At 37.9% G+C, this 23924-nt stretch overlaps 3 protein-coding genes across 9 annotated transcripts in view; 2 read left to right on the top strand and 1 right to left on the bottom strand.

Moving 5' to 3' along the window:
• The window catches only part of LOC145736348 (potassium/sodium hyperpolarization-activated cyclic nucleotide-gated channel 2-like), a 37938-nt gene extending 36549 nt beyond the window's left edge, over window positions 1–1389 (top strand). For 2 of the 4 annotated variants that reach the window (XM_081990729.1, XM_081990725.1), the window contains 2 exons: window positions 825–1030; window positions 1089–1389. In XM_081990729.1, the coding sequence (XP_081846855.1) occupies window positions 825–1030; window positions 1089–1275 (393 nt within the window). In that variant the 3' untranslated portion in view covers window positions 1276–1389. The remainder of the gene's footprint in view (window positions 1–824; window positions 1031–1088) is intronic. The other 2 variants (XM_081990728.1, XM_081990726.1) reach the window with 2 other exon arrangements.
• An 801-nt stretch (window positions 1390–2190) lies between these two features.
• Window positions 2191–22029, bottom strand: LOC145736144 (uncharacterized). 4 transcript variants are annotated; one of them, XM_081990400.1, is made up of 13 exons: window positions 21934–22029; window positions 17173–17297; window positions 16668–16827; window positions 15498–15606; window positions 9432–9456; window positions 9237–9374; window positions 9033–9177; window positions 8329–8976; window positions 6490–6654; window positions 5451–5600; window positions 2952–3524; window positions 2666–2880; window positions 2191–2424 (listed from the first exon to the last, which is right to left on the bottom strand). In XM_081990400.1, exons 2-13 carry the CDS (start codon window positions 17289–17291, stop codon window positions 2385–2387), a joined length of 2487 nt encoding a protein of 828 aa, XP_081846526.1. In that variant the 5' UTR covers window positions 17292–17297; window positions 21934–22029; the 3' UTR covers window positions 2191–2384. The 4 variants fall into 4 exon arrangements, with proteins under 4 accessions (XP_081846526.1, XP_081846525.1, XP_081846524.1 ...); XM_081990399.1 differs by lacking the exon at window positions 21934–22029 and adding an exon at window positions 19400–19591; XM_081990398.1 differs by lacking the exon at window positions 21934–22029 and adding an exon at window positions 19404–19591.
• LOC145736152 (S-phase kinase-associated protein 1-like) lies at window positions 20243–21759 on the top strand. The gene is made up of 3 exons (XM_081990424.1): window positions 20243–20393; window positions 20942–21180; window positions 21240–21759. The coding sequence occupies exons 2-3, from the start codon at window positions 20949–20951 to the stop codon at window positions 21494–21496; spliced, it is 489 nt and encodes a 162-aa protein (XP_081846550.1). The 5' UTR covers window positions 20243–20393; window positions 20942–20948; the 3' UTR covers window positions 21497–21759.
• Window positions 22030–23924: the final 1895 nt, after the last annotated feature.

Raw genomic sequence — 23924 nt, 5'->3', positions numbered from 1 at the left:
GGACTTTTATATTCGAGAAAAATCAAAGAAGACCTGTTATGACGTGTCTGTTTGTTTTGTCAGTCAATGGAGCGTTTTTGACGTCACAATAACGTAATTTGACAGTTGGTTAATTTAAGCTTTTGCTAAGTTACGTCATCGTGACGTCAAAAACGGGCGTTCAATAATTGTTATGGTCGTAGTTGGCTGTGGTTCTCTCGTTCTAGCATGAACGTAGTGCCGTTGATAAGTTCGTACATGTTTTAGTAACTCGCTTATTTGACACTTTTGGTAAAAATCTATCATTTGACAGTTTGTAGAGGACACGCTGGGCTACAAATTCAGTTATATGACATTTTGACGTATCTGTCAAAATAACCCAGCTACGCACTGTCAAAGTAATAGAATTTCCAATTTTGCACATTCAAGTGTTTTTTGTAAGCTTCCACGTGGAATAAGTCGCCTATTTGAAACTTTTGGTAAAAACTTGTCATTTGACAGTTTGTTTAAAAAAAAGTTGAATTTTATGTATAATACGGAAATCTTGACACATGGTGAATGATACGTGCAAGGCATGTCGCCTAGTATTGCGCGAGTGGCGCCATCTGTTTGTGTTCACTGAAAGCTGCTACCCCTAATGTACAGGGCTCTGTTTTTCTAAATTTTTATTCGCTTCATTCACCATTTATCAAGATTTCCTTTTTTTTACACAAAATTCAACTTTCTCATTGTTAGGATGTAATTTTGTTATTATTCTGTTTATCTGGTTTTATTTTTCTTGAATATAAAAGTATCAGTCCTTTAAGCCCAATATTTCTACTAATTTAACAGTTTTTTTGTTGTAGAGGGGTGATCCTTTGGATTATACGCTTTTCATTAGTTTTGGCACAGTGGCGGTGTACAATAAAAACAGATTTGAACTGATACACTTAACTGATGGCGATGAGGTGGGTATTAGAGCGGTAACGAAAGCCGGTCAAAGGTTCTATACGTACACGTACATTGCCATCGAAACTACCGAAGTATACATGATCAAAGTGAGCGATCTCAGGTCCACAAATGAATCCTACAGCAAGTGTTTGAATAATATTTATTAAGGCTGATTGCAGAGATATAATATTTGCCAAGCAGGACGTGTTGAAGTTTTTTCTGCGAAAAGTTGAAGAAAGAGCCGCCCTTTGGGAACGAATCGAATCGGTGGCAACAGCGCAAGGTACCGATTTACTCTCCGAATTGAAACACGAGAAGGTTCTGGAACATCCACGGGTTCGGACGCGATGGTTTGATAACAAGTAGTAATAAGTCAAAGTCAATTTTGAGCAAACAGGTTTAAAATACCTGATAATGTCAAATTAGGAGGTGGATTAGAGATGAGAAATGTATTAAATAGATAGAGATGAATGGGAATTGTATTATTGAATATTTCTCGTGTTTGGAAATGTGAACGTTTGCTGTTATCGTATCTGACTACCACTAATGTTAACAATTTTCTATTCAACTTTTAAGATAACAAAAACAGCAAACGGTCAAATCTGGCAACAACGCACACAACTCGTTAAACAACAACAACATGGCATCAGTGTGTTTTTAATGACAGAAACATATTGATTGACATTGACAGTGAAGACTCACAAGAGTGAGGTTAAGCTAAATATAAACCGGAGCGGAAAAATTAAATCAGTGTCGTTTAATACTTTACTTGAATAGTGCGGGCTAGTGATTCTGGACTGTGTGTGTGTGTGATTTTCTTGTTGGAAACCTGCAAAGTAAGGTAAGCAAGTCTGTATGTTACATGAAACATCTATCAGCCACTGTTCGTTCTTCACTGTATTGTTTAGACATTTTCGGTTACCGAAAATGTCAAAACTCACACAAAATAGTAACCGAATCGATTAATTTAAGTTATAACATTGCGCTTATGGAATTAAGCAATCCTTTACTGTTTACCAGCCTTGGTTGGGAACAACGCCAACGCCGAATTTTGCTGAAAGAACATAATGACGTCATAAGTGTGCCTCACCTGCACCACTGAACCAGATAATAACGGGTGTACAATAATTGTTACGGTCAGGTCGCCTATGGATGGCAATTGTCACACAAAACGTACGTCTTTGATAACGTTGCAAACAATTATTATATGACAGCTGTCAATCCGAACTTATCAACGGCCCTACGTTATTGAACACCAGTTATTTTAAATGAAACGTACTCTTACATTACTTAGTATACAATTTATTTATACGTGACATATAAAGACAGCGTACACAAGAGAAATACAAAAACTTATCACAACGTAATCGGCACAACACATTTTTTAATAGCGAAAAGTAGTAATAATTTAACTAAATACAGAAACAAATATTTGCTCAAATTGCACAAATACCAATAACAGCAAAATGGCCTTTTTAAGTTTTGGCGGTTGGTCTATCCTTTATCAGAGTCGGCCTGGAAAAAAGTGTATTTTTTAATGCAGTCAAAACGCTATAGACAAGTTAAACCAGAGGTTCCCAAACCGACCGTCCGCAACGCTTGCTCTATGAAAAGAAAAAAATTTGGGAACCTCTGAGTTAAACTAAAGTCAGCTGTCCAGTCATGAAGTAGTACAAAGTGGGAAAATTAGTTTAGAGAGAGTTAGCAACATGCTCAAAGTAGAACCCGGAAATTTTGGATTTTTAAATCAGCTTACATTTCTCCAAAAGTGATACTTTTTTGAGCCAACAACAACGTTTTGTTGGCGGTATTTTTTAAAATACCGTTTGGCGGTTCCGGATTGGTTTCGTAGCGATCATCATCTGTCAAATCGCTAGTCGATTTCGCAAACGGTTTCTTAGACAAGTTACCGAACGGGACGTGAACCACTCCCATTCTTTTAATTTCACTCCGATCGCTCAGTAAATTTTCCTAAAAGTGCCAATTTTTTTGGCCCGAATTTCACTCAACTTCTACCAGATTTGGGGTGCCATTCAACTTACCATGGACTCCGTTCTTTTCTTCAAATTCGACCTGTTCAAAGTCTGGGTGAGCTCCGAAGCTAAACGATTACCCAAATCCACTCCCTGCCCCGCTTCAGCCCCGTTCCGACCGTTTTGCAAAAAATCTAACTTTCCAGGTTGTCTTCGCATCGTCGGGTATTCTCCGATGGTAATACTGACAGGGCGGCTGCGCCGAACCGTGCCACACCCATTCGTTTGGATCCTTTTCTGGAAATAGGTGCTGGGCGGCCGCGGTTGCACCTCCGAAGGATTGTTCAGCTTGAACGACTCCAGCGACTCCATCTCCACGTGGTCGTTCTGACTAGAAGTGGGGGCGGACGCCGTACTCGCCAGACTCACTGTATCGTAATCGGGGGTGGGACAGGGCGGCGGTTTGTTGCTTTTCTGGCCGCCATTTTGTTGTTGAAGCGTCAAGTATGACAGTGAGGAGTACTTGACTGGCACCGGAGGGGCTTGTTTCGGTTTATTCAGTTTAAGGGTGTTGGAACGCGTTGATGGAGCTGACGATGACGGGGTTGATCTTAAGCTGTCCACTTGATTTTGTTGGGGCGGCTGTAAATTGAAAAATTATGGTTCAATCACCAAATAGGCAACTCTAGACACTCGTCAAAAGATTCATTGAACCTACAAAGCAAAGAGTCAAGTTAGAAGAAAAGAAAACAGTATAATGGATAGGCAACACGTTATTCGTTCTTTCTGTAACTATGGTTGCCTACATTGAAGCACATACCGGCATATAGCAAAAACCAAAGTAAAATGCGATGACGTCAAGCAGATGAAAAACCACGCACGTCTTGAATTAGATCACAAATTCTAACCTGCAAATGCTGTAAAAAGATGGCGCCTTCCGAAATACCTAAACTTAACATAAATCACAGTTTGATAATTAACAAAATTTTTGTATTATGTATTTCCATTCAAAACCGATAGTTTGCATCATATTTGCAAGGCAGAAATGACTCCAACTTGGTCCAATAATTCTTTTTGCAAATCAAAGATCCACAACGTTGCCGCTTTTGCTAAAATTGTTCATTTCCATGTGTTTGATATGCGAGAAACAAAAAACATGTAACAGGATGACGTCATTGCCAAAAAGTAAAATTTCAACTATATGTATAATGGATAGGCAACACGTTATTACCCTTTCTGTAAGTATGGTTGCCTACATTGAAGCACATACCGGTATATAGCCAAAACCAAAGTAATATGCGATGACGTCACATTCTGTTTTGTTGCAATAGGTATATGGTCGGCGGCACTAATGGGAACGAGTTGCGTGCGTTGTTGCCAGATTGCTAGTTGACCGTTTGCTATTTTAAAATAATTTCTTTGATTGATTTTGCTTTTAGAGGCACAAGATAGTGTGTTAGCAAAGTTCGGGTTTTAATGAAAAAAAACTAAACATCTGGCAACGTGGCGAACGTCAATGACGTGCATCGGCCAATTTATTGCCGACTAGTCTAGTTGGATTTTTACCTTTAGAGAATGACGTCATCTTTTTACACCTTCGATTTTCCCTATCTAGCAATATTATGTGCTGCCATAGAGTTTAAGCAAAATTTAAGATACAAATCTCAAAAATGTCATACAGGAACATGCAAAACAGTCACGTGACCAATTTAAGCGTCAAAACCTTCTGACAGTTGAAATTACCCAGCTTGGAGAATGCAGAAACTGCCACAAGCCTCTACGAACGTCCTGAATTTTCTAAAACTGTCAAAAACCTCAAAAATAATTTTAAAAGTACGAAATTCTACAAAAACCTGACAGAAATTGTCAGTTTCCTAAATAACACTTAAAAACTGACATTTCACCAAAAAATTTGGAATGTCAATTAGAATCGAATTGCTTTAAAACTAAATGCAGCTTAAACGTGATTTACCGTTACAAACCGACAAGACGACACGCCAAATTGAACCTTAACGTCATTTTAGGTTAAATTAAACGTCACTTACGTCACAAAGGGCGTGGTAAGGACTGTGACAATAGAAATTAAGTTTTTCCTTCCTAAATACCAGCATTACGTCCTGCCATAGAGTTTAAGCAAAAATTAAGCTACAAATCTCAAAAATGTCATACAAGAACATGCAAAACAGTCACGTGACCACTGTAGACCAATTTTAAGCTTCAGAAACTACCACAAGCCTCTACGAACGTCCTGAATTTTCTAAAACTGTCAAAAACCTCAAAAATAATTTTAAAAGTACGAAATTCTACAAAAACCTGTCAGAAATTGTCAGTTTTAGCTACACTTAACGTAAACTTAGCCTAAACTGAACAGTGCAATGACGGTTAATAACATTTAGGGTGTAAACAAGGTCAAAAATGCAGCCTGCGCTGTTTGAATAGGCAACCCTAATCTACACAAAAAACAATGACGGGTTGCCTATCCACGCCAATTTACTCGTTTCCAACATCCGTGTAGGCGCCTTCACCACGTGTCAAGATTTTTATTGTTTTAGAAAAGTACCAACTTACCGGGGGCGGTGGAGGTGGTACCGGTCCGGCACTGGGTTTGTTCAAAGGCAGTCTTGTGACGTCGTCCGTGACGGATTTCTGCAAATCCGTCAAACGTTCTGACAGCTTTTCGGAGAGCTCGTTGTTCTTGTTTATGTTGTTCAGTCGTTCCTAAATATTTACGTTTTAATTGGCCAATGTTAAGCGGAAAAAGTGAAAATCTTCCAATTAGTGCACGCACCAGCGATGAACGATAATTTAGTGTGGTTATGTTGTATGAAAGTTATTGTATAATTCACTTTTCAATGCTGACTTGAACCAATCAATTTAAGGTACGCGACCAAGAGTGCGGAATAAATTGCAAGACCGATTGCTTTCGATTTCAAAAAATTCAATGATGCAATCAGAAACTGTCGCTAAAATAACTAAATAATAAGTAGAGTTTATGGTATAGTAGGCCTAAATCAAAGTGACCTAAAATAACCACAACCAGGCCAGAATCTTGTAAAATTTAGTGAATTCAAAAAAAAAAATGCACATCAGGCCTACTATGCAATATTTTGGACACAAAATACAACCAGACACTCACTTGATAGGTTTGTAAAACAAACGCAGGACCGTCTCGTTTAGATTTCATTTCGTTGAACGCACGCCACGATACTCGACTAGAAACTAACAAAACAATACGAAACAGCGGCAAAAAGTGTAAACAATTAATTTCGCTTGTCCGTTTAACCGATAGGAACGAATTGTACTAAAGTTAGGATTACCTCGATCTTTACTACCCACCAGAAGATATAAAAATGTTTATTGTATACCTACAACTTTAGTACAATATGTATTGTGTTTTGTTGACGCAATCTATTTTAAGTAATTTCACGCCAACAATGGGAAAAATGATGCTGTTTTTGGACAAATAATAATGACGTCACCCAGTGATTTAAGATTTGACAAGTGCTTTCCCGTGTAGTATCAGTAGATCAATCATTATTTGGCAATCAAAGGTGCAGTAACCGCAAACAGTCCAAACCTACATTTTCGTGTACAATTACACACCTACCTCTTGACAGTTGTTGTCGCCATTTTTAAACATTTTCTGATGCGCCTTTTTAAACTCGTCCATCAGTTTGCTGTGCTGGTGCTGTCTACCCTCGTCCATGTTTTGCAGGATTTTCTTTTTCTGGATTTGTTCGTCTATCGAGCATTTTTGGGGTACTAAACTCTTCTACAATAGAAAAATATGGTTTTAAAGTCTCGATAACCGTAAGAGCTATTGTCGGTTAAATGCGGAAAGTCTTGAAACTCATTTCCGGTTTCCAAATTAAATTTTCCTTCTCCATTTTCCGAAAAAGTGGAAAAACGTCTTGAACTGTCACTGAAACTGTCATTTTTGGAAGGCGCTTAAAACATCCTTTTCAATGACGTACTTGATGATTTGTTATAGTCGGCCTTGGAAAATGTCGCCGCCATTACGAAAAACAAATGACACTCGAAATTGACTCCATTACTTGATTTTTTTTGTGTACAGAGGGTCCCAATAAACCGTGCACGCGACTGTTTCAACACTATATACAGTGTGTCCGTAAAGTTGCTCATAAATTTTATTAAAAATCAGGGATTTATCAGTCAATATTTATTTTTTTATTGCGATTTTTTTTATGATAAATTCATGTATACACGGTGACCCAAAAACAAGTTACGACAGTCAACTTAATTTTTTAAAATGGAAACCTCTGTTTTTTATTTCATTTTTGTATTCTGCATCCAATTCCAAGTGTAAACTAACCTAACCTAAGTTAATCTAAATATTAATTGAGTTATTTTAGCTTATTTTTGGGTCACCCTGTATACATTAATTTATCATCAAAAAACGGGACGTGTCCGAGCGTTTTCCAAGTAAACAAATTCCTGATTTTTAATAGAAATTATGCGCGACTTTACGGACACACTGTATATAGTATAGACAATAGATAAACTGATTGCTTATGGAATAGGTAACAGGATACCGTTATAATTAGAATTATAAAAAATAAAAAAGTTATAATACATTTGATTTTTACCAGATATCTAAGATGAAAGTGCAATTTTTGTAAAAACGCCCCCTATCGAAAAGACCGAAAACTAAATGGAACATTGTTTTGGGACACTCTACAGGACGGAAAATGCTCTTTAAAATGCCGCAAAAACAAATTGTCTACGATTAGCCGTTTTCGAGATATTTCACGTTTTACAAAGCAAACTTGGGACTTTTCCCACCACTTTATTTGAAGAAAAAATTCCTCGTAGAGAATAGGGGATTACTCTTATGAGATTTGTACTATACCTTTCCATTTAAATTTGCAGAGTTTTTGGACATTTTTCATTTTAGTGGTATCGCAACGCCATCTAGCGGTGGATCTAGAAAGCTGAAAGGTATTTTCTCTTGACATTTACTAATAAAAAAAATTCCTTGCAGCCATACTACGTATAGTTTTCGAGGTGCACGGCTTGCATTGGGACACCCTGTACAGTAAAATTTGGCTGACAAAAAAAAAAACAAAAAAACTGTCCGATTCAGTTTTGACTTAAGTAAAAGTTTTACACAAAATTATCACATTTTTCTCTTTCTTTAGATAATTTACTTTTTTTTGCATAAAATTCTCGAAAACTTTCCCCATTGAACCGACTCTGTATAGCTCTTAGGTGTAAAACCAATTTGGGACACGCTGTACGCATGTTCAAGGGGTTGTGCAGAAGAAGGCAACCCACCATACACCATCTTGTATAACGGGTTGCCGACTTCATTAAAATCTATAGACGAAACCAAACAAAAGCAAAACGATTTAACACTGTTTAGCTGCTAGTTACGTCATCTTATTGTGATTTGATTTGCTGCATAGATTTAAGTAGTTAAAATTACCTGTCGTCTTTGAATTTCCAAAGTAATGGCTGAAGACAAGCTGGTATTGGTCACGTTACTGGTCACGCTGCTGGCGCAGCTACTTTTACTGGCCAAACTACAAAAACTGCTAGCCGAGGCGCTTTTCGCTAATGGCAGGTGGGAATTTTCCATTTTGGGTTTCGTTTCGTGCACCTCCACCACAACCGTTTTGATTTCCGGCGTTGAGGCGTAAATTTCCTCTTCGTTACCGGTCTGGTCGTTAGTTGAGGTTTGTTCCGCAATGTTGTACAAACTGAACTGAGATTGGTATTCCTCCAGCAAGGGCACGTCGCCGTTGTTCTGGATCGTGGTGCCGTTTTCGGATAAATTAATGATTGTCGGCTTGAACAGTGGTTTGTCCTCGTGTTCCATATCGTCCCACGACTCCCACTTGTTTACCGTACAATTTTTGATTTTGTCCAAATGTTGGAGCCGCTCGCCCAACTCTAAGCTTTCTTCCTTGACAATGGAAAGTCGTTTTGACTCTGACCACGAGGGGCTTTGGTCCCCCGTCACCGAACTGGCTGAGCTGTTGTAACCGCTCGATTCCCCCGGAAATAGTTCAGAGCCTGCGCCTTTACGCACGATCAAATTCAGTTGTCGGGAGGATTTCATCAAACTGACAGCCTGATGGAATTGTCAATGTTACAAGAACAAAAATGGTGGAAACAAGTTTAGAGTACCTCATTAAAAGGAATATCAGAAAAATCCACATTGTTGCAATACAACAGTTGGTCGCCCGGTTGTAAACCAGCTTCTCGCGCTATTCCCCCTTCCTTGGTAAACTGGACGAATATTCCAGGTTTCCAGTCTGGACCCTTACAAATCCTTAACAATTCATTGAAAATATCGTAGAAAGTTAGTGATAACTAAATATATTAACCTACCCACATCCTAATTTGCTTTTAGGCGCCACCATAATGCTAATTCTGACATCGTTTAACTTTTCACCCAATTGCGGCGATCCACGGCTTGGAGACGCGATATCGGTGATAATTTGCCAACTGAGCCCGTCGGATTTTTTACTGAAAAAATTTGCCACCCTGAGGAGGTTTGTTCGGTCAGAAACGGTGCGTACTTACTCTTTTACCGGTATCATGCCCACACCTAAAAATATACTAAATTAGACTATGCACTGATACTGTTCAGTGACTTTTGACCGTTACGTCACATCCTTTGTCAGATTGTGACGGTTCAACTAATGTCAGATTATTTTGACGTTTTTAACCGTTGTGACTGTGCCAAAGACCTCCAAATGCTTCTGACAGTTCCAGAGCCCTCTACCACTGTCTTAAACTTTCCCAGAACTGTTTTAACTAGCCAGAAGCGTGTAGGACCATTTTGAAAGTCCCTAAAAACCTCTAAATGCTAGTAGGAACTTCCTAAAAAGTGCTAGACGCCATTAGAATCATTCTGACAGTTCCATAGACCTCTAAATGATATTGGGAAGTTTCTACAAGTGTCTTAAATCTTCCCAGTGTTGTTATAAATTGTCAGAGGCCTTTAGGACTGTTTTGAAGGTGTCAAAGACATCTAAATGCTACTGAGAACTTTTTGAAAAGTTCCAGAGCCCTCTACAACTATCTAAAACTTTCCCAGAAGTGTTTTAAGTTGCCAGAGGCCTCTAGGACTATTTTGAAAAACTGAACTTTTGAACTGTTTACCTGGCAGTTCAAATTTTGACATCACTTTTCTCCCTGACTGTACCTAATTTTATACTGTTTTTTTAAGTTATTGAATAGGAAATTTAATGAGGATTCCAAAAATGTACTTAAATCAGCAGCTTTCTCACTCCAAGTGGGTTTTAGACGCGATTTTGTACCTGACTGTCTCTAGAAACTGTGCTTTTGGCAGCTCAAACTTTGACACCGCTTTTCTCCCTGACGGTACCAAATTTTGTAGTGTTTTTTTAGGTTACTGAATAGGGAATTTAATAAGGATTTCAAAAATTTGCTTAAATCAGCAGCTTTCTCACTCCAAATGGGTTTTACAGGCGATTTTGTATCTGACTGTCTTTACAAACTGTTTTTGGCAGTTCAAACTTTGACATCACTTTTCTCTCTGACTGTACTAAATTTTGAAGTGTTTTTTTAGGTTATCGGATAGGAAATTTAATGAGGATTCCAAAAATGTACTTAAATCAGCAGCTTTCTCACTCCAAGTGGGTTTTACAGAAGATTTTGTCCCTGACTATCCTTTCAAACTGTGCTTTTGGCAGTTCAAAGTTTCACACCGCTTTTCTCCCTGACTGTACTAAATTTTGAAATGGTTTTTTAGGTTATCGGATAGGAAATTTAATGAGGATTCTAAAAATGTGCTTAAAACTGTCATTTTCTCACTCCAAGTGGGTTTTAGACGCGATTTTGTACCTAACTGCTTTACAAACTGTTTTCCTGACAGTTCAAAGTTTGACACCGCTTTTCTCCCTGACTGTACTAAATTTTGAAGTGTTTTTTTTAGGTTATCGGATAGGAAATTTAATGAGGATTCCAAAAATGTACTTAAATCAGCAGCTTTCTCACTCCAAGTGGGTTTTACAGAAGATTTTGTCCCTGACTATCCTTTCAAACTGTGCTTTTGGCAGTTCAAAGTTTCACACCGCTTTTCTCCCTGACTGTACTAAATTTTGAAATGGTTTTTTAGGTTATCGGATAGGAAATTTAATGAGGATTCTAAAAATGTGCTTAAAACTGTCATTTTCTCACTCCAAGTGGGTTTTAGACGCGATTTTGTACCTGACTGTCTCTAGAAACTGTGCTTTTGGCAGCTCAAACTTTGACACCGCTTTTCTCCCTGACGGTACCAAATTTTGTAGTGTTTTTTTAGGTTACTGAATAGGGAATTTAATAAGGATTTCAAAAATTTACTTAAATCAGCAGCTTTCTCACTCCAAATGGGTTTTACAGGCGATTTTGTATCTGACTGTCTCTACAAACTGTTTTTGGCAGTTCAAACTTTGACATCACTTTTCTCCCTGACTGTACTAAATTTTGAAGTGTTTTTTTAGGTTATCGGATAGGAAATTTAATGAGGATTCCAAAAATGTACTTAAATCAGCAGCTTTCTCACTCCAAGTGGGTTTTACAGAAGATTTTGTCCCTGACTATCCTTTCAAACTGTGCTTTTGGCAGTTCAAAGTTTCACACCGCTTTTCTCCCTGACTGTACTAGATTTTGAAGTGTTTTTTTAGGTTATCGGATAGGAAATTTAATGAGGATTCCAAAAATGTACTTAAATCAGCAGCTTTCTCACTCCAAGTGGGTTTTAAACGCGATTTTGTACCTGACTGTCTCTAGAAACTGTGCTTTTGGCAGCTCAAACTTTGACACCGCTTTTCTCCCTGACGGTACCAAATTTTGTAGTGTTTTTTTAGGTTACTGAATAGGGAATTTAATAAGGATTTCAAAAATTTACTTAAATCAGCAGCTTTCTCACTCCAAATGGGTTTTACAGGCGATTTTGTATCTGACTGTCTCTACAAACTGTTTTTGGCAGTTCAAACTTTGACATCACTTTTCTCTCTGACTGTACTAAATTTTGAAGTGTTTTTTTAGGTTATCGGATAGGAAATTTAATGAGGATTCCAAAAATGTACTTAAATCAGCAGCTTTCTCACTCCAAGTGGGTTTTAGACGCGATTTTGTACCTGACTGTCTCTAGAAACTGTGCTTTTGGCAGCTCAAACTTTGACACCGCTTTTCTCCCTGACGGTACCAAATTTTGAATTGGTTTTTTAGGTTATCGAGTAGGAAATTTAATGAGGATTCCAAAAATGTGCTTAAAACTGTCATTTTCTCACTCCAAGTGGGTTTTAGACGCGATTTTGTACCTGACTGTCTCTACAAACTGTGTTTTTGGCAGTTCAAACTTTGACATCACTTTTCTCTCTGACTGTACTAAATTTTGAAGTGTTTTTTTAGGTTATCGGATAGGAAATTTAATGAGGATTCCAAAAATGTGCTTAAATCAGCAGCTTTCTCACTCCAAGTGGCTTTTAGACGCGATTTTGTACTTGACTGTCTCTACAAACTGTGCTTTTGACAGTTCAAACTTTGACACCGCTTTTCTCCCTGACTGTACTAAATTTTGAAGTGTTTTTTTAGGTTATTGGATAGGAAATTTAATGAGGATTCTAAAAATGTGCTTAAAACAGTCATTTTTTCACTCCTAGTGGGTTTTACAGGCGATTTTGTATCTGACTGTCTCTACAAACTGTTTTTGGCAGTTCAAACTTTGACATCACTTTTCTCCCTGACTGTACTAAATTTTGAAGTGTTTTTTTAGGTTATCGGATAGGAAATTTAATGAGGATTCCAAAAATGTACTTAAATCAGCAGCTTTCTCACTCCAAGTGGGTTTTAGACGCGATTTTGTACCTGACTGTCTCTAGAAACTGTGCTTTTGGCAGCTCAAACTTTGACACCGCTTTTCTCCCTGACGGTACCAAATTTTGAATTGGTTTTTTAGGTTATCGAGTAGGAAATTTAATGAGGATTCCAAAAATGTGCTTAAAACTGTCATTTTCTCACTCCAAGTGGGTTTTAGACGCGATTTTGTACCTGACTGTCTCTACAAACTGTGTTTTTGGCAGTTCAAACTTTGACACCACTTTTATCCCTGACTGTACTAAATTTTGAAGTGTTTTTTTAGGTTATCGGATAGGAAATTTAATGAGGATTCTAAAAATGTGCTTAAAACAGTCATTTTTTCACTCCTAGTGGGTTTTAGACGCGATTTTGTACCTGACTGTCTCTACAAACTGTTTTTGGCAGTTCAAACTTTGACATCACTTTTCTCCCTGACTGTACTAAATTTTGAAGTGTTTTTTTTTAGGTTATCGGATAGGAAATTTAATGAGGATTCCAAAAATGTACTTAAATCAGCAGCTTTCTCACTCCAAGTGGGTTTTAGACGCGATTTTGTACCTGACTGTCTCTAGAAACTGTGCTTTTGGCAGCTCAAACTTTGACACCGCTTTTCTCCCTGACGGTACCAAATTTTGTAGTGTTTTTTTAGGTTATTGAATAGGGAATTTAATAAGGATTTCAAAAATTTACTTAAATCAGCAGCTTTCTCACTCCAAATGGGTTTTACAGGCGATTTTGTATCTGACTGTCTCTACAAACTGTTTTTGGCAGTTCAAACTTTGACATCACTTTTCTCCCTGACTGTACTAAATTTTGAAGTGTTTTTTTAGGTTATCGGATAGGAAATTTAATGAGGATTCCAAAAATGTACTTAAATCAGCAGCTTTCTCACTCCAAGTGGGTTTTACAGAAGATTTTGTCCCTGACTATCCTTTCAAACTGTGCTTTTGGCAGTTCAAAGTTTCACACCGCTTTTCTCCCTGACTGTACTAAATTTTGAAGTGGTTTTTTAGGTTATCGGATAGGAAATTTAATGAGGATTCTAAAAATGTGCTTAAAACTGTCATTTTCTCACTCCAAGTGGGTTTTAGACGCGATTTTGTACCTAACTGCTTTACAAACTGTTTTCCTGACAGTTCAAAGTTTGACACCGCTTTTCTCCCTGACTGTACTAAATTTTGAAGTGGTTTTTTAGGTTATCGGATAGGAAATTTAATGAGGATTCCAAAAATGTACTTAAATCAGCAGCTTTCTCACTCCAAGTGGGTTTTACAGAAGATTTTGTCCCTGACTATCCTTTAAACATTCTCTGAACTGTTTTAAATTGCCAAACCCCTCTAGAATCATTTCGAAAGTTCTATAGACCTCTAAATGATATTGAGAACCTTCTAAAAGTTGCCAGAAGCTTCTACAAGTGTCTTATACCATCCTAGAGTTGTTATAAGTTGTCAGAGGCTTCTAGGACCGTTTTGAATGTGCCAAACCCCTTTAAATGCTACTGAGAACTTTCTGAACAGTTCCAGAACAGTCTTAACTATTCCCTGAACTGATTTAAATTGCCAAACTCCTCTAGAATCATTTAGAAAGTTTCATAGACCTCTAAATGATATTGAGAAGCTTCTACAAGTGTCTTAAACCATCCTAGAGTTGTTATAAGTTATCAGAGGCTTCTAGGACCGTTTTGAATGTGCCAAAGACCTCAAAATGCTACTGACAACTTTCTGAAAAGTTCCAGAGCACTCTAGAACTATCTAAAACTTTCCCAGCACTGTTTTAAGTTGCCAGAGGCCTCTAGGAGGATAATTCTGACAGTCCATATTACATTTAATCACCCAAATACGTTTGCTGGTGACGTAACAGTCACAAGTCACTGAACACACTATATTCTCGACAATTTTACAAACTATAATACATTTCTCCGATTTGTGCGCGTCCCTAATTCGGTAAAAGTGAAATGACCAAGAAGACGAAATAATCAAACAAATCCTAATTATCCTCTACTAAACAGATTAGCCGGTCGACGATAACGAGAAAGTGTAATAGCAACAATTATTCCTCAATATTATCAAAGAAAGCGAAATCTGTACGGTAAAGGTGTGGCCAGAATTTGGTTTTTATAGTTGTTGTATTTTATTAGTTTTGACAGCTGTTTTTAAAAGTATTTTTGGAGCTAAAGCGCAGATGTTGCCTCTAATTTTAATAACAACAGCCAGATGGTTTTGAAAAATTTCACATTTTTACCTAAAGTTCAGACGCAATTGAACTGATAAGGATACTAACTGGAAACGACACGAAACTGTAAATTCCCAATCGCAAAAATCCAAGCAAGAAAACCATTGAACCAGCAACTTAAACGAAAGAGCGAACTAAGTTTAATAAAGGTTAAGGTTACAGTTAGGATTGGTTTATAATACTGCCAATTCATTTTTTAATTAAATCTGATTAGTTGGAAACTGGAAATCATCATAATCTAACCGTAACTTGATAGCCGGATATGAGTACCAAAGGAAATTAACCCCATACGTTATAAATCTAGTTTCGAAGAAAAATATGGAAAGTATACATAAATCCCCGGACGGTTACAAGGTTTAATAACCGTGTAATTCTCTGTAATGAAGATGAGACAGCACCGCTCGTATTTCATTGCAAGAATTACATTTCGACAGCTTTGATACAGTAGAAGAGAGACACCATAACAATTCGGTGAACTTGTCAAACAGTCTGACAAATGTCACAAGTTTGTTGCCATCTTTCTTCCACTCACTGTCCTCTCTTGCTTACCTCTAACTTTCAAAGTCACGTGAGTGTGATTGGAAATTAGTTGCAGGACCTCCTTGTGTACGGCATCGTCCACAGCAAACCCATTCACTCTAATTATCTGGTCTCCCACCTAAGTAAAATTGAGACAGTTAACAAAAATGTTTTCAAACTATTAAACCGCTAGTCAGTGTAAACAGCGTTTTGTCGGTTATAATCAGGTACCAAACTGGTTCCAAAGGATATACGGCTAGTCGGAATGGTGCTCTTTTTTCGTACAACTTTTTAAACAAACACGAAACAGTTCATTGTATAATAATGTGGTTTCTGGGAACCATTCTCGTACGTAGTTTCGGTTGAACATCCGTTGTTAATGACCTTTATGGCGCTATTACCTTGGTTACTAAGGTATAGTGCAAATTGACCCAACCAGGAGCTATTTAGATTAAAAGTAACCAATTTTTGCATGGCAATCCAGTGACAGTATTTAGCTCAATGGTTGCTGGGGTTTCAAACTGTCAGTTAAATTAAGTAACCCAAAGTTCTTTGTGAAATCATTTTTGGACAATCAACTAAGTAACATCCACTTATTGCAAACAAATAGTACGTTCCTAATTTAGTAGGTGATTGAATTATTTGTAGGCGTGCAGAGATTGCAATGCTTAGGAAACGATCACCTGCAGCAATTTGTGAACACACCTTTTCACGTAACAAGTTTTAGAAATTGTCATGTCAAATAGGTCTAAACATCACCTGTCAAGTATAATGACATTTGAACTACCTCTTACACTGTTTACACTTTCAATTGTAGGAGATGATTGTAAAGTGGAGAAATTAAACACTTGACATTCATACGGGTACGTTTACACGGTGTAAATTGCTCGCGGTAAATAAACCAAAAAACAATAAACATGCAAAATTAAGGCGAGAAAGTTAAATTCACTTTCCTTAGCAAATTTAATAACCAGCCTCAATTGCACTATGAGAATATACCGTAACAATTAAATTACAATGCGAAGCACACTTCTGTCGTAATCAAAAAGGCAATTTGGCTGGGAAACTAATTCAAGAGTGCGAAATCCTCCCAGTTCATTTTACTTTTAAAAAAAAATGATGAAATCTAATACGTTTGCTTCGCTATATTGTAATCAAAATTCTATAGAGACTCGATTGAAAAAAGTTACAGTTACTTACCCGTAAACCTTGAATATGAGCCTCCGATCCTAATTCGACGTGGGAAACGAAGATTCCTGTACCGTGCTCTCTACCACCACGAATACTGAAGCCCAGTGAGGGACCATGGCGGTAGGTAAGGCCTGGGGGTGGCAATGGACCGTTTGGGGGCCTTACCAACCTGAAAAACATTCACCAAGTTCATTTCTGAAATGTTTTATACACTAACAAACAATATAAAAAAAACAAACTATTAAATGAGGTTATGTTTTGTGTACCGGCTTTGTGCTGGGGTCTGTCAGATTTTTTGCAACGTTGCCAGCATGTAAAATAAGACAAAACAGTGTTGCAGCACTAATTGGTTTGTGGTCGATTACAAAAAATGTTTTCCTGGTGTGTTTAGGCTGTGAACGTACTAATGTCGCATGAAACCGACCATTTAAGCACCTCTGTTATATCCGGTTTGAGAAAAAGTTGATTAATTAGCACTATATTCTGTGTTTTGCTTCGTTTAAGTGGAAATTACCTGACAGTTCGTACGCGATTGTTTCGACTTCCACAACTCTCGCTGATGGTCTCCGATGACATGATGGAACAGGCGTACTTGTGTCCCATGCCCACCGTTCCATATTCCATGGCCAGCATGGTACCCTAGAAAAAAATACTCTCACAGCAACCATAAATACAAAAAAAGTTCTTCGACCACCTATTGAGAACCGCTGAAGATTTTAATTGGCTTGCGGAGACGAGGCACACCCAGGAATACCCACTTAACTGCGACGAGGTAGAAGATGTCAAGAAAAATTGCCCCAACTAAAATGATGGGTAATTTTTGAGACGCTAGCGCCATCTCTAGGTACATAATCAAGGAATTAAAAATTGATTACTTTCAACTGAAAAATTCCTGAAATGGACTCGCATTTTCTCTTGACATCTAATAAACAATGCTCTTATTTAGTATTACGATCTGTAGAGTGGTTTTAATATGGCATTTCCACGAAATCACTTTCTCTTTGATCGAGATTTTTCCTTCAACACAAACCGAATGTTTCAGACAAGGATGAAAAATTAGAGTGGAAATGAGGTTGTCTACGTTAAAAATAACCTTGAAACATCCTCGTCAGATCTATTAATTGAAATAATGCAAACCCAGCATTCTCGTTAAGGATAATCAGGTTTTACTTGTATAAAAGCGATTTCCAGTGAAAGCTTTTGACTTGTAAAAATAGTTCCATTTACACTATCAAATTGTGACTCAATCATACATGTTATCCACAAGTTCAATGGCAAATAGAAGTGCTCTCTAGAAAAATTTAAATCGACGCAGGTGAAAGTAATAGTTTTATAAAAAGTGTTCCACTCTCGATATGTATTGGATGTCATGTGTGTGTGTGCGTTTCTTTATTTAAAACCCGCTCGATTAGGTCAGCAGGTCAGAAACGAATCCACCTTCCATATTTCAAGTTCATTGATTGAACAAATTCTTGACTGATGGTGGATGCTAAACAGTAAGGAGAAATGATTTAAGCCCTCCAGGCTTATTAAAGTAGGTGTTTTGTGAAAGCTTAGTAAACAATTACAAACCAATAATTTGAAGCAAAACAAGCATAGTTTACTGTAATGCACCGGTTTATGTAACTATCTTAAATGTCAATTAAACGTCATGTATGTTCATATAAAGGTCTGATAGGGCCGAAAAATCTGGGTCGTCTGAAACCGTACAAAAACCAAATTATTTATGAATGGAAAGTGAGTCACGACCATGAAAGTACCACTCTGTCTGCCATGCAGGTTGGATCTTCTTCAGAAGAGAAATTTGCTAAAAACTGTGTCTTCCCTGCCTTTTGTTTCGGGCGAAGAAAGCAATTATGATGGGTTGCATAATTCCTGCTAATTGAAGCAATCAGTTTCGCGTGAAACCATCCGAATATTATTAGTAACAACTTTTGCAATATGTTTTGTTTTAACTCACATGGAATAAGTTAATAGGTCAAGTGCTAGAAAGGACGTTTCCTCCACAAAAAAGTGCATTAACTTTGATTTTCCACATTTAATAAGCGATTGAGTAATACGTGTGCATTTTCAAAGCAAAAACTAGTCAGAACCATAACGACTTTTAAAGTTATTACGTGAAGCATATTAAACATCTGTCGATCTAGGTGACTTATGGAAAAAGTACACTCTTTACGCAATTAATAGGATTATTTAATATTTTATAAGGAAATTCAGTTTTTCCTGTTCTACTTTACTAACAAACATGAAAATATATCCAGTAATTAGCAAATTATACTAAAATATGATACATCCCAGTACCCACCAACTGATGCACATGTTAACTATAAAATTAAACATCTACATATTAGGAAATCGCGATTAATTCGTGATAGTTCAGAATAACTCACTTGCTCACCAGATAATTGTGCGTGTCTGTAAATTACACAATACAATGCGATGTAAGTGATGTATTTTCGAAAAAAGATTTGAAAGAAAATTACACAACCTTACAACCACTTTCTAACGAGATTGCAGACACCATCCGAACCGAAAAGCCTTAAGGCCATCTAGAACAAGACCAGAAGGACTTTTTGGAATGCAGTCTGTGTCGGTTTTGCAGCACGAGGAAAAAAGTTTAAAATTCAACTTTGTAACTGTGATTAACACCCTCAAAACTTACTTCTTAAGTTAAGGTTGAGTTAATACAAGTTCAGTTAACACTTGAGCTAAAAGGTGAACTACTTTAGAGTACAACGCACCTACCGGTCAGCTTAACTCGTTACAATCCCAGTTAAAACACTAGAAAACACTGAAAACCACCCACAATTCGGTCATTGATACTGAATCAAAGTTTTATCGATGACCACCCATACAAACCCGGAAAAAGACAGTTTATAATCAATCTACTTGCGTAAAATTCGCACCGATCCGGTCACAGTCAAAACGCAACTGAAGAGCCGCCGAAGAAGGCATTGGCATGGGTTCCACACGCTGATTGCGTTTCCCCCCCACTTTTTGCCGATTATTACCTGTTCCTCTCTTGTGTGTTTAGTTCACCTGTTCGGGGTCTTTCCCGGTATAGGAAAAAATGGCGACCGGATGTTATATTTACAAACCGGCATTTTAGAGCTACACATGATGTTCGCTCTGAATAGTTTGCTTTGAATAAAAACTTACAAGCCCTAAAAATATTCAAGTAGGCATATTCCTTCACCATCTGTCAAGAATTTGCACGTCTTCTGTAATAATATTGCTAATTTAAGCTTTCAGGTTTTTTCCACTAACAAAATTAGTCTTACTAATTAATTTTGTGTGGCCTTGTATCTGCTCCTTCGCCAATAATCAAGAACCACTGCATACAATTGAAAATTAGTAAAGCAACTGTCCTTGGGTGTAGAATGACTAATTTGAACCTCTTGAATACTAAGTTCCTGAATAAAAGCGTTAGAAAGTCTTGAAAATCCTTATTTTTGCCAAATTTGAGCAAAGTTAAGCAACGGTCACGTGACCACTCTACTCGATCGGGTCTTGTGTGAGTGAAATGAATTCAATGTTCGGGCTGTCAAGCGCGGTTTGCACCGTCAGTCAAACTGTCATCAACGTCAAAAAAATTACAAATGGACATTCTATTGTGTGTGTGATTATTATAAAATTGGGATTTTGCTTATACTGAAGAAATCTTGTAGACAAGAAAATAGTTGGTGCAGTCTCCTGTCGTATCGAAGCTAGCTGTTGGACTGAGCAGTAGAAAAGGTGAGGGTGTGCCTGTTTTGTCTCCTGAGGAAAATCGATGCCCTTTGCCTTTGTTCCTAGGGCGGGTTTTTCTATTTTAAGGGTTTTCTGTGTGATTTGCCTGCTTGTAATCGTCTTTACATTACTTTGCAGAGCAGAAGGTGCTTGTACAAGGTTCTTGTTGGTCAGTTTAGTAGTTTTTACTTCAGAAACATGAACAGTAATTTTTTGAGCCCAATATGGGGCCCGGCTTCGATTTTGTGGTGAATTTTCAAGTTGGCCATGGCTATAATAATGCAAAGATGGCGTTTTTATTTTCTGGAAATGTCAAAGTGTCAATGCAGCTTTAATAATTTCAAATTAAACACCGAATAAACTTAATAATTCAAAATTAATAACACAAACACTGTTGCACTGAGAAAAAAGCAATTTAGCATTTATTAGGATTGTACTTTCTCAAATTATTGCAACAAAAGTTTTGTTTTTGCTTTCAGAGTGAGTATCAGTTGTCAAACTTTTGACAGTTGTCAGTCACTGAAGTAAATCGTAATTTTTGTATTTTGTTCCAGTATTAGAATGCCGAAAATTAAGTTGCAATCCTCTGACGGAGAGATTTTTGACGTGGACGTGAACACGGCCAAATGTTCGGTGACCATCAAAACCATGCTGGAAGACTTGGGAATGGACGATGAGGAGGAAGAGGTGGTGCCCCTACCCAACGTCAATTCCGCCATTTTGCGCAAGGTCCTACAATGGGCCACGTTTCACAAAGACGATCCACCACCGCCCGAAGATGACGAAAATAAAGGTTGGTTTTTTTGTTTCTGCACTTTGACAGCTGTCTGACCTGTCAAAAATGTTGCACAGAGAAACGGACCGACGACATTTCCTCGTGGGACGCCGATTTCCTCAAAGTGGACCAGGGTACTCTGTTTGAACTCATTTTGGCCGCCAACTATCTGGACATTAAGGGTTTGCTGGACGTTACATGCAAAACGGTGGCCAACATGATCAAAGGAAAAGCGCCCGAGGAAATCCGCAAAACGTTCAACATCAAAAACGATTTTACCGCCTCCGAGGAGGACCAAGTGCGCAAAGAAAACGAATGGTGCGAGGAAAAGTAAATGTCTCTGGTGTCAACGTTATTTTTATGTAGTTTTGTGGGTTATTTATCCTGTAATTAAATTAATTGTGCTCGAATTTTCCTTTTGTTTCAAATTATTATACAGCGTTGCCCAGATATTACGAGGCCTGAAAGAAACTTTTGGCACCACTGGCTCTTGCATTTAGTTTGGAATGAAAAATCAGCCGTATTTTTGACGTTCTCTGAACCCAAAGAGATATTAATGAAATGTAATAATTTTTTTAATAAATATTTTTGTTCCAATTTTTATTGTCTTATTTTTCCTCTTAAATACTGGTTACTGTAATAATTTACTCTTTTTTAGTGTGTTTTAAAAGCACCATACATAACTGTTACAAATGTAGGGAAACTAAGGCAAATTTCTTGCACATTCTAACGTTAAACAGTAAACATATAATATAAACAATAAAAACTTACCCTCTTTACAAACACTATAACGTAAAACAATAAGCAGAACTATTTAAACAAAAAAAAACAATTAACTTTCAAAAAACAATTAACCTCCAAAGAAAATTTTAGCGTCATGTCAAAGTCTAATATAGAATGACAGATGACAGAAATTGGGTGCACAGCGTTGCCATTGTTTCATTGTTGTTGTCACGTGCCTAGACAATATAAACAGTTCTGCCACAAACCTTTATTAACAATAATTTTACAAAACATCTTCTACAAAACTGTGATATTTTGTCCTAATTTTAGCGTCACAATAACCTTTCACCAAAGTATTTGAAACAGTACTAACAACAATTTTCGTGACGCTTTTGGGTTGATGCACCACGCACCCTTCCGAAACGATTAAATCCTCTCGAACCAAACTGTCCAACAGCAAATTGGACAAAAAGTTTCGTTTATCCGAATGATGTACGAACGCACCTTCGTTTTGGCTTAAGAACTGTTTGAACACAATTAGCATCGTTATTACCACGTTTACTACGTCTTCACGAGGATAGTTGAGTCCTTTGTGGTTGGGTTTGTTCACTAATCTGTACTTGTCTTCCACCGCAAACGGTTTGTCGTAGACTAGTAAGGATTTGCAGTAGGCGCATGACAGTTTTTTTAGGGCTGCGCGACAACAGTGCCCCGTCAGGTAAGTGATTGCTGCTATTTCATTTTTGAAACCTTCACTGTAGTGGGATAGGGTGAGTTTTATTGGGGGGACAGTAGGTTTTTCCGGAAAGTCCTGCTTTGCGGGCTCGTAGAACCGGTTAATCGTGAAACGACCGAAAAAAGTTGATTGAAAAGTGATTTTTGAGCGTATTTTCAGTGCAATCACTTCCGAAGGGTGGTGGAGTTGTTTCAAGGATATGTGGTAGTGTCCTGTTGCTATATGACGGTACTGTTCGCACGTTTTATCCAAATGTTCCGCCTGGAACTTCCCTAATTCCATACAGTCCAGATTGAGTTCAGCCAAACAGTATTTAGTGACTTCGCATAAACCGTAAACGCTGTGACTTAATACGGTGATAACTTGGCTTGACTTCCACAAGTCAAGCCAGTTAAGCATTTTGGTTAGAAAGTCCAGTTTGGGTTGTAAATTGGCTGTTTTAGCCGTTACAACCCTCCACCAGCTTAGAATGACGTGAATTAAATCAGCTGTGTCCTGAGATTGTGGTAAACTGGACTGCAAAGCTTCCAGGACACAAGAATTGAAAATTCTGAGTGGTAACTTGACACTTTGCCTCTCCAAGGATGAGGGGAACAAAGCCTTCAAACTTGGACAACTGTCCAGTTCCTGTAAAACCTCCAAACCAGCTTGCTTTGTTACGCCAGATTGGAAATCTGGGTAACTTAAAGGGTTGCAACTCAACCAGAACCCCAAAAAACTTTTGAGCAACTCCACAGAGTCAAACAAGTAAAACAAAGGCCGCGAAGAACACACCGGGTGGGGGTAGACTATACTAAGCCGCGTTTTGCTGGAGAACTGGGACATTGCCTTGCAATTCAAGGTGGTGTGGTTGCTGACAACGCAAAACACCCTTAAACCCAACCCTTCCAGCTGTTCAATCACAGTTTTGATGCACTGATACAGGAGTTCGGCGTTGATTTTGGCCAGGGGTGCTATGTGCACCACTTCTTTGAAATTACCCCGAACGCTTTTCACCATAAACGTCAGCAGTACAGTGGGAGAAGGTTCGATGTAGATTTGATCAAAAAACATTATAACGTCCCTGTTTTCTTTTTTGATCAGTGGTAGAATGCTCTTGGTGTAGACGAGGAAAGGTTGATCCAATGGGTCGGTTAGAAAAGTGTTGCAGATTCCTTTTAAGGCTTCAGGATGGGGCAAAACTAACGGCCCATACTTCTTCAAGAAGGTATAAGCGTGAGGGCTGATTGTGAATAAAATCGAGCACAAAATGGTGGTTTTAGTTGAAAAACCCTGACCCTCCTTCACTGTACTAATCAGCCCT

The sequence above is a fragment of the Ips typographus genome, linkage group LG12, assembly GCF_016097725.1.
Source record: "Ips typographus isolate SLU linkage group LG12, UJ_Ityp_2.0, whole genome shotgun sequence".
NCBI lineage: Eukaryota > Metazoa > Arthropoda > Insecta > Coleoptera > Curculionidae > Ips > Ips typographus.
The sequence above is the reverse complement of the archived record's forward strand: the minus strand, read 5'-3'. Positions and strand labels throughout refer to the sequence as shown.